Source organism: Sturnus vulgaris, chromosome 18 (assembly GCF_052056855.1).
Source record: "Sturnus vulgaris isolate bStuVul1 chromosome 18, bStuVul1.hap1, whole genome shotgun sequence".
NCBI classification, from domain to species: domain Eukaryota; kingdom Metazoa; phylum Chordata; class Aves; order Passeriformes; family Sturnidae; genus Sturnus; species Sturnus vulgaris.
In genome coordinates this window covers 10,133,199-10,143,806 of record NC_142260.1, presented here as the reverse complement: position 1 = coordinate 10,143,806, position 10,608 = coordinate 10,133,199, and the positions used below count along the sequence as shown (strand labels likewise).

The window sequence follows — 10,608 nt, the reverse complement described above, 5'->3', positions numbered from 1 at the left end:
AGGGAAGAGGCGGAGAATTCTGAGAAACAGAGGCGTCCAGCTTGGCTTCAGATACAAAGGGAGCTTTCTAAGCTCTAACACATGGTTTTCTAACAAATACAGTGTTAGCATGGCCATGAGTTTTTCCAAACAAGGCATTCAGTCAGGAAAATGATGAAATCAAATAAATACAAATTGCCTCAAATGCAGTAGGCTCATGTAAGTTAATTATAGTTAATTTTGAAGTCAGACTAAGTAGAATTATTATTCCAAAAGAAGATGCCTGTCATGGGCTCCACTAAACTGGCACAGAGCTGTGCCAAGGGTATTGATTTCAGCTGGAGAAGCAATATCAAGAGAAAAAGGAGAAGGAGGTTTTTTTAAAAATAATTTTATCTCTGGTTTCCAGAGATAAAATTCCAGTCCTACTGTAAATAGGCTGAATAGTGGAAGTGAAATCAATTTCTTTAGATGGTTTTGCAGGCACAGACATTGAGCACAGACCTCCCTGTGGAGGGCTGGCCTGTGTTCCACCCACTGTGAATCCACTCTGACTTGCACCAAGCACACACTGCAGGGTTGGTCACACAGGAAAGCAGATGGGAGGAGGAAGGAGGGGAAAATAAATGACTTTTATTTGTATTTAATAAAATTTGGCCTACAGGCTCGATGTGACTCAGTGCTGAACATCTGGGATTGATCATAGGATCACAAACTGAGAAGTAGTCATCTGGCTCCTAGAAATAAACACATTCAGTCCCTCTGCATTAAGGAATGCCACTTCCTTAATGATGAAATGCAACAGCCATTTTAAGTCCTTTTAATCTTTTCAGCCACAGTATGTTTAACTTTTTAGTAACTTTTAGGGCTTTTTTTCACTCCAGATGATGGTAAATTGCCTTTGACCTTGGGCTGGCAGCGTTTGGGATTTCCCACTGAGCTGATTCACGACTTTCCTGCCAAATTTGCAATGGCAGCCTTGCAAGTCCATTTGCTGCTGACTGCATGGCTGGTGAGCAGCATGGCAGCAGGGCAGTACCTGATGCAGGATGCAGCCCTGCTGAGCTACATTGACCAGCGTTTTCTGTCTCTGGAGGTAAGTGCCTGGCGGGTCCTTCTGCAGCAAAACACTTTGGAAATGTGTGGATGTTCCCAGCCCGGGGCAGCCTGCATGACACACCAAACCAGGAGGGTAAATTCCCAGCTTTTTCCAAAGAATGGGTAAAATCGTTGCTAAAACTGTGACTGTAACGATCCCAACTTACCACACCATTTGTTGCAGGATATAATTTCATAATGTCATGTTTTTATTCTGTTATCATTTGAATTTTTTTTAATGACGTCAGTGAATTCAGCTAAAAATGCAAATGTTTATATGGTACTGTCACAGACCATCCTAGGGAGCAGTATAAACATTTTGTCACCACTAGAAGTGCTGAAAAGTATTTATTAGCAATGAGATAGAAATGTATCAGGTATTTTTCCTATGTGCAGATATCCCTACCTGGAAGGGCAGTTTAAAACACATCCATGCAAACCAGCAGTGTATCTGCACTTTAAATAAACCTCTGATATCTGGGAGACTGAAATGCAGTCCTTTCAATTCCTTGAATTCCTTTCAATTCCTTATATAAATGTACCAGTTCTTGCTTCTTTTTTTTTTTTTTTTACCAGTACTGCATAATGCCTCTTCAGTATTGGTGTGCTATAATAATATATTGTTTATTTTAAATTATTGGCATGTCCCTGGCTCCTGGCTGGCATTGGCAGCCTTATAGAGAAGCTCCATCTTGCCTAATTTCAGTCCCTTCTTGTACAAAGCCCTCATTATTCTTATCTTCTCAACACAGGAGGGACAAAAGGATTAATTTGATATTCTCTTCCCATTGTGCAGATTGAGATTTACATTTTCTTTGCCACTCTAGGAGTAACTTCTCCTGGCAATTTCTATTCTTTTGGTACCCATTAAAAATGAGGTAACCTGTGGCATTTGGTGCAAGGGGCACAAAAGTAACAGGACAAAGAGTGAGGCAGACACTGAAGACAGCACTTGAAAACATTTAAAATAAAGGTTTTGTAGAAAGTAATTAAACAACTTCCTGGGGACTTATGGTCTTGTGTCAATGGGGGAGAGAGGAGGTAGCACATAGAAACCCCAGCTCACAAAGCAAACCCACCAAAGTTCTGCTCAAATTCCTCATCTCCACAGAGGAGCTGCTCTTTTCAGGACACCTATGAAGCAGCTGCATTGCACCAGAGAAATCATATTACTTACCTTTGGAAACACTGATAATTTGAATTTAGGTGTAAAGAAATTGCTTTTTGGCTTTCACTTTTGGGTGTTTTTTCGATTTTTCTTTTGTTGTTTTGGAGGTTTTTTCTGTTTGTTTTTTAACATAGCAAATAATTTGAGGGGGGAAAAGTTCTTTTTTCAACACAGAAAAAACAACACAAAACTTCCTCAAATATGGTGGTTCAGTACTTTCATTTTCACCTTTAAATGCACGAAAAATAGCCACACTAGATTCTGCTTTGGTCAGGAGGGGTGAGTTCCCGTGAAATGTTCATGGTTTATAGATTTCCTTCAGAAAACTTTGAGACTACTTTGGTCCTACTGGAGGAATTCCAGGAAGTTTATGGAAAGCAAGTCATCAGAGATCATGAGCCCTTAATTCTCCCTGGCTGCTTCCATCAGAGCCCTTTCCTTTCATTAGGCAGCAAAACAAAGTATCTGGCTGTCAGTAACCATGCCAAGTTTAAAAACGTGGATTTTTGTCCAGACTTTTGAATTTTGTGCTTTCCTCCCACAGACACCCAGACACAGTGCCCTGGGATGGGATGGGATGGGATGGGATGGGATGGGATGGGATGGGATGGGATGGGATGGGATGGGATTGGGATGGGATTGGGATGGGATGGGATGGGATTGGGATTGGGATGGGATGGGATTGGGATGGGTGGGTTGGGGTCACTGGGGAGGAGGGAACAGCGTGGTTTGTGCCCTGAGTGAGGTGTGAGACACATCCACACCTATCCATGTCTTTTCTCCCCACATTCCCACCCAAGAAGAGGCTGGAGAAGTGCAACCAAGACGTGCTGGAGTACGTGGAGGAATTCCGGGAGTTTTCCACCAGGGTGCTGTCCCAGCTGGCAGGACTGAGCTCTGGCAAGGCTGAGGTTCAGAGGGAGGTGGAGGGTTTGCTGATGAGGGTTGAGCATGCACAGAGGGACATCGACTACTTGGGATCCACCACGGATTCCAACGCCTGCGTGGAGGTGCACGAGGACCTGCTGGAACAGCAGCTGCTGGAGGAGGAGGAAGAAAAGAACAGGCTCAAACTCATGCTTAATGCAAGTAAGGGCAGTTTATTTTTTCAGAACTCTGGTGTGAACAATCCTGTGTGTGCATGCTGATACAGGGATAACAGATTTTCATCTGTTATCATTTTCCATCTGTGGTATTCACACATACCTGTGAATTCAATATTCAATATTGTATTCAATAACCTGTGAATACCACAGGTTATTGAAAGGGGGTTTGGGCCGTGTAAATACTGGTCCTGTAAAACCCATGTATATTCAGGAAAGGTGTATGGAAAATACAGTTCAAACATTTACTTTGCAGAAATTCTGCTGCATATCAAATTAATTCTTTGGAAGTTAATTTTCATTATAAAACAAGGTAAAATCCTCTGAAGGTGTGCTCTTGCAAAGTCCCAGCAAAATACATCTCTGAGTGCTGCAGCTGTACCAAAGAATTAATGGTGGTCTCTGTTTTTTGGACTAGGTAGGGTCAAAATCTCAACTCAAAAGTGAACTTGTGAGTTAATAAAATAATTCACTTCTACAATTTGTATCTGCTTTACTGTCCTGCTCTGTCACCCTTCCTCTCCTTGTCCCCTCCTCTGACTTTAATAAGAGAGCAGAGCACCCTGGCTTGGCCATAAGCAAAGTTTAGTTCTGATTTGAAAATTAGGTGCTATGGTACCCAGCGTGAAGAATATATGCACAATCTATATTTTTGTTGAACCAAATGACATCTTATAATTATCTTTACCTTTAAAAAGTTGTGGTGTGGATGTAAATTATGTATTATAGACATAATTAAAGTAGTCCGTTTTTTATTCATAGTAGGAAGAAATGTAGAGTAAATAATAAGAAATACAAACTGTAATTTTTTAAAAGTCAGTGAAAGAACTTTGGCATCATCAATTATACAATTCCACTGATCTCAGTAGAATTAGGCTGATTTAATTTTACACACAGGTTTACAATTTCTTCCTTTTCAAGCAAATCACTATTAAGGCAGGTGCTTACAGAAGCAATCACCTATTCTGCTTCTGAGCTCTCCTCGTCCTCCACAATTCAGTGCTCTGAATATCAATAGTTCTGTTTTCTATTTAGAGAACTTTTGAACATTAGGCATCTTTTCAGAGAGGAAAAAAACTGGGGATTTTTAAATTGACTGTAGTTAGGGCACTTTGAAAATTGTATCTTTCTGAGAGTTTCAGCAGGGAAAAAATTACTTTCCATTTTCACTTGTTGGAAATTATTACCTTTAACTTTATTGTAGCAATTCACAGTAACTTTATTTTCAATTTATTCTCTACTGTCAGTACTAGTCAGATGCTTTTGCCATTGAATTTGATGGCAAAAGTATTCCCTGTGCAGATTTTACAGCACTTAGAAAAGGTAGGAAGATCCTCAACTTTAGAAAATAGCAGCTCTGCTTCCATGCTGTCATGTCTTAACCAGACTCTATGGTTATTTTTGCTGAGTCACTTCAAAAATCTAGCAGAAAAGAGGTTTTTTAAGTCCACCTTTGTTACTGGGTTTGGATCAAGTTCCCACAGAAAATAACAATTAGACAAAATCTGGTTATTTCCCCTGCAGAGGAAGACACTGCTAGGGCTGCCTGGGGTTTTTTATTTCAGCAGTTTTAATTTTTAAATTTAAATTATTTTTTTTTAATCTGTCTAATCAATAAATGTTAGTTTTGAGAAGGCTGGTGTGGCTTGCTCAGGGAAGGAACTTCCAGAGTGAGGAGTCCCAGGAAAAAAAAAAATATCCACATTGTAGCATCCAAAAGCTTTGATTAGAGGGTATCAGCACACACAAATGACATAAAGATTGCTTTCTACAGGCAACTGGAGTCTTGCCACTGACTTCAATAGGTTCATATCAGGCCAAATGGGGGGGGCTGGTTTTGCTTTCTCTGTTTCTTCTGCTGCCAGAACTTCCTGCCTTAGAGCTTTGTTTGTCCTGTTGACTGGAATGGCTGCACTCCACTGAAAGCAATTCTTTAAACTCCAAATGCTGTGCCTTGTAATTCATGAGTGCCTTTGGTAAACAAGCTTGTTAATATGCTTTGCAATAGTTCTTTTTTTTTTTTTTTCCCCTTTCTTGGAAAGGATGCTGCTTGATAAAGATCTCAGAGTCTGAGTGCCCGAGTCCTCACAGGCTTGGTGCTTTCTGGTCTGAAACATCCCTGCAGAGTGCCCAGTGTTTTGGTTTTCTGCTATGCTGATCTGGTTTTATTTCTATTTATACTAAAAATGCATTGAGAAGAGACTACCTAAGGATAAGACCAGTCCTGAAACAAAAATACTGTACATGTGGATAATGGATTTTAATTTGTTTGCTTCCAACAAGAAATAAACCTGATTACTTTACTGCATTGATTTAAACCAGAAGTCAGTTCTTTGAAGTAAAACTTACAGCCCTGTCAAAGGGCAGACAAGAATAATCACAAAATCACTAACTGTGCTCCTGGATCTCCCTCTCAGACACACAAATATCCAAATGTTTTGGACAACACTGGTGTAATAGAACAAAACCCAACACTTTATAGGTAGATGAAGATACCACAGTTTTCTCAGCAGGAATACTTCACATAAAACTATTTCCAGCACTACTTACCATAGCCACACTGCTGACACCTTTACTGATGTATTGACTCTGGCCCTAGAGATGAATTAAAATGAAACTAAGTAATTGTAAGAAAGGAAACTAGAAAATTCACAGACATTCTAATTTTTATTTTTTTTTTTTTATCTTTGGGTATTTCCTTGCAGGTTGTGACCATGTGCTTGCAGGTATCAGGTCCCTAAAAGTGGTTAAGAAGACTGGAGGAAAGCATGGCTCTTGGATGAAAGATCCTGGCAAAAAGCACGCCAAGATTTATTTATTAAGTGGCTCTGTAAATAATGTGGTTCTGGAATTTGCCAACATCATGGCTTTCACGGAAAACAACCAGACACTGAAGGCTCGCAGGGTGCCCCTGCCATTGCCCTGGGAAGGAACCGGCCACGTCATCTACCAGGGCTTCCTCTTCTACCACAGACACGGCTCCTTAAACGAGATCATCAAGTTCAATATCCAGAGAAGAAAAGTAGCTGGCCGGATGCTGCTGCCAGGGGCTGGCAGGATTCCTGCCTACCAGCTCTCTGCCCAGACCAGAATAGACCTGGCTGTGGACGAGCAGGGGCTGTGGGCTCTGCACGCAGAGCCGGAGACCAGGGGGAACATCGTCATCACCAAAATCAACGCCTTGGCCATGGCCGTGGAGCACAGCTGGGACACCCCCTGCAGCAGCAGGGATGCTGAGGCAGCTTTCATGGCCTGCAACACCCTCCACGTGGTCTACAACTCCCCCTCGGGGGGCTCCTCCCGCATCCAGTGTGTCTATGATGTCCTGGGCGCTCTCAGGGCTCACCTGAAGCCAGGGCTGCAGCTCCCGAAACGCCAGGGCAGCCACTCCACCGTGCACTACAACCCCAAAGAAAGGCAGCTCTTTGCTTGGGGTGATGGCTCCCAGATCATTTACAAGCTTCACACAGAGCAAAAAGTTTAAAACCTGTAGCAGTTCTTAGAAGCCACCAGTCCCAGGTCAGCAGGGCCATTAATGTGTGCTAAAATTACATTATTCCCATCTGTTACAACTTTCATCTGTTGTACATAACTTTCTTTCAGCACCTGCTTGCAAGGCATTTTCCCCAATGTTTTGGGTCACTTCCATCGATTACAGCAGAATCTTTCACATCCCATCCTCCCTCTCCAGGAAAACGGGGCTCAGATGAGCACAATAGTGTAGGTGAGGGCATGGCACTGTTCAGTCCTGGGTTTGTGAGTCAGAGATAAACTCCAGGTATTTTTGTTTCAAAAATAACGGTAAAAATGTTAAATAATGTTTAAAAGAAAGATGCTTTTAGTGTGAAACGCAGGTATGGACTGTATTTTTTACTTATTTTAATGACAGCTGCATTTGTCTAATAGCAAACAAACAAACACACCAAAAGAATCCCCTCTGAAAAACCACAAATAATGGTACTTGAAAAGCAATCCACAGCTTTTGCTACAGCAAACCCATTTTGTTCATTAGGCTCAGAGAGCTGTTGTTCTGTTTAAATATAGCTTGCAGAGAACAGCCAAACATCAGAGAATAATTCTGAAAAGGAGTTCCAGAGTAGAATTAGGAGTGTATAGACTGCTGGGCTGCACCAGTGATACTCTGCCTTCAGCAAAAGGAACTTTTTCATTCGAAGCAGGTTTGGTGCCTCTGCAGACACCCCCAGGCTGGGAGGGAGGAGGGCTGGCACTGCTTTCCTGCTTTAACCTGTGGGTTAAAGGCAGCATTTGGCCCTTTATTCCTCTGTAAAGGAGGATCTGTAAAAATTAAACCTGTAAAATTACAAAGATGTAAATGCAAAATGGCATCAGCCACCTCTGGAATGCTGTGAGAAATTTTACTAGAAAGGATATGTGACTTTCTTTTTTTATTTAAGGAATAAAGTCTTTGGATGTAAATATGGGATGAGTCTGCTTTTTAGAAAAGGGGTTCTTGGGATTTGCTTTGTGCCACACTTTTACACAGCAGGGGAAGCCCATGTCACTCTTCTGTAGAAAGGTTTTAATGTGCAGTCCTCAAAGGTTCAGGCAGGGTCTTTGAGCCTTGCTGACCTGGAAATCCAAACTTCATTATGAATTAAAGCCCAAGGCAGGTGAAGCATCCAGAAATCCCATCAGCAGCAAAGGGCTTTTATAAATACATATTATGGTATTGGCTTTTTGCAAATATTAGGGTGGATACTGTATGTGTGATGTTGAAATGGTTTTTAAGATATAGTTTTCTTTAGGAGTAACAGAGGCTGATAAAGTGTCTTTGTAGTAAGTGAACTACCCTGCTTGGTTGGATAACACCCAGTGAAGACACATATACTCAAGGGGTGGCTATGTAAAATAGTTCTTAAAATATGGAAAATAATTTATAAAAAAGTTAAAAAATGTATGATGGGTCTATGAATATGCAAGGGGCTGATGAATTTAAGGGGTGTCTCCAAAGCAGCAGGGGTGCTCTTGGCTGAATGCCAAGCACCCAGCCATTATAACCTTTTGCTTTATTGTTTGTCTCTTATTGTCTTTTATTAAACCTTTTAAAATCCACCAGGAAAGTGAGGCTCGTTTTTCACAGGGAGACACAGCCAGCCTGCAGGAGGGCACCCTGTGAAACCACTGCTCCTTGCCAAACCCTCCGTGGGCTTCCCTGCTTCCCCATGCCCTGGCTGTGTCCCAGGAGTGAGAGGAGATCCCATGTCCTCTGCACAGAGCCCAGGGCACAGGGCAGGGCAGCAGCTGGCATCCTTTGGGCCTCTGTGCCAGCACCACACCAGGAGTCTGTGGTAGCCACTGAGGGAAATTCTTCAGCCCTGCAGGTGGAGGGGGGTGAACACTTTTCAGTCTGAGCTTCACTCTTGCTATATTTTATAGTTTTAAGATGAAATTTTGAGCTGATATTTTTTTCCCAATCCCCATGGATATTTAGTGTCCCATTCTGTAAAGGTGTGGCATTTGCATCATTTAATTAATGGTTTGTCTTCATTTTCTTCTGCCTTCATTCAGAGTCAGGATTAAAAACATGAAGGAGAGGAATTTTCTTGTGTTTGGGCTTGGTTGTTTATTAAATCTTATTTAAAGTACAGAGAGTTCAGCAGCACTTCCAGCAACCAGCTACAAGTGAGCAAAATGGAGCTGAACCTAGCTAGTTACAAGGTCTCTTAAAGCTAAACAGTCCAATAGAGAATTAACACCTGTATTATTGATACTTTTGACCCAATAACCAAACTCCTGTGACCCACAGTGCAGCACTGACTGTCCAACCAGAAACTACTGCCTGAAATCGTGAAGAAGAAGGAAGATGAACACTGAAAAGGGGACAACATCCAAAATCCTCCATCTTGTCCCATACCTATTACTATATCATGAAAACCTCATATTCCAAACCCTTCACCATGTGAAATCACACACTTCTATTTAACTACACACCCGTGATTTTAACTCCATCACTCAAATTTGGAGCCTTCTCCAAGGCCTCAGGTCAAAAGCAGTGTTCTGCTGGGGGTCAGGGCCAGAAAGCACAGAAAGCTCAAAAAACCCAGGATTCAGGAATCCAACACCATGCCTGAGTTGGGAGTTTCTGGGAGTTTCTGGGAGTTTCTGGGAGTTTCATCACATACATTTCACCTCGGCTGTGAGAAAGAAATAATAATTTTCTACCATTTCAGCATTGCCCACATTTCTCCTGGAGCACGACACAGACCAGGCTACTGGTCCTGCAGCATGGAATAAGCTGGGAAATGGGCTGTGGGTTGGTGTAGCACACGAATTTTGTGGACTGCAGTGGCAGCAGAATCTCTGGGTTTGCAGCATCGGTGACACAGTTGAGGGAGTGACGTCTGTGAATACAGTCTGCTCTGCTGAGCAGTTAACATTCTTGTAAGAAAAAGATGGCAGGCCTTCTCCTCCAGCTTCCTGGTAATCTCTTAAGTATGTATGATTTCATTAATTTTCATAACTGATAGCACACAAGCAGATATTTCTGAGAAAGTCAAAAAAGACATTTTGGTAACTCCCAGATGACAAAGGACAAAAAAACCCCAAAAGGACTGTCTGTTCAGGAACAGAAAGGAAAGAATGACAAATATCTGAACTGAATAATCTGCTCCAAGACAGCAGTCTCCAAAAGGCAAGGACAAAGGACTGTCAGGAGGCAGTAGAGAGCCATCACAAGGCTGCATGAAAGAGGGCATTGACTTCCAGTTCGGGTAAATGATATGATTGTTACCATGGGAATGGAATCAGTACAAGGGGATGAACACAGAGGAGTCTTCATCAGGAACAAAAACCACAAATGAGTTTATGACCTCTACCTTCATCATATAGATAACATCCATTACCTTATTCCTCAAGTCCTTTTCAGCTACACTTCCTCCAGGTGCTCATTTTCCCTGAACCACTGTGCTCATCCCATGGGAATCACTGTGCTCATCCCATGGGAATCACTGTTCCCATCCCATGTGAGCCACTGTGCTCATCCCATGGGAATCACTGTTCCCATCCCATGTGAGCCACTGTGCTCATCCCATGTGAGCCACTGTGCTTATCCCATATAAATCTCTGTGCTCATCCCATGGGAATCACTGTGCTCATCCCATGTGAGCCACTGTGCTCATCCCATGGGAATCACTGTTCCCGTGGGAATCACTGTGCTCATCCATGTAAATCACTGTGCTCATCCCATGTGAGCCACTGCTCCCATCCCATATAAATCACTGTTCCCATCCCATGTGAGCC

General features: G+C 42.3%; 1 protein-coding gene across 2 annotated transcripts; it reads left to right on the top strand.

Moving 5' to 3' along the window:
* Positions 1–567: 567 nt before the first annotated feature.
* On the top strand, positions 568–7,785 carry OLFML1 (olfactomedin like 1). Of its 2 annotated transcripts, none has more exons than XM_088175417.1 (3): positions 568–1,075; positions 3,049–3,334; positions 6,054–7,785. In XM_088175417.1, exons 1-3 carry the CDS (start codon positions 950–952, stop codon positions 6,830–6,832), a joined length of 1,191 nt encoding a protein of 396 aa, XP_088031543.1. In that variant the 5' UTR covers positions 568–949; the 3' UTR covers positions 6,833–7,785. The 2 variants fall into 2 exon arrangements, with proteins under 2 accessions (XP_088031543.1, XP_014737971.2); XM_014882485.2 differs by having other exon boundaries at positions 573–1,075; positions 3,046–3,334.
* The last annotated feature ends 2,823 nt before the right edge of the window (positions 7,786–10,608 follow it).

What these genes read in the sequence shown, in the direction of transcription:
- OLFML1 (XM_014882485.2), top strand. Translation starts at nt 950, where the DNA reads ATGGCAGCCTTGCAAGTCCATTTGCTGCTGACTGCATGGCTGGTGAGC. An exon ending in AGCGTTTTCTGTCTCTGGAG is followed by an intron (nt 1,076 to 3,045) that starts GTAAGTGCCTGG and finishes TTCCCACCCAAG; the next exon opens with AAGAGGCTGGAGAAGTGCAA. An exon ending in CAAACTCATGCTTAATGCAA is followed by an intron (nt 3,335 to 6,053) that starts GTAAGGGCAGTT and finishes ATTTCCTTGCAG; the next exon opens with GTTGTGACCATGTGCTTGCA.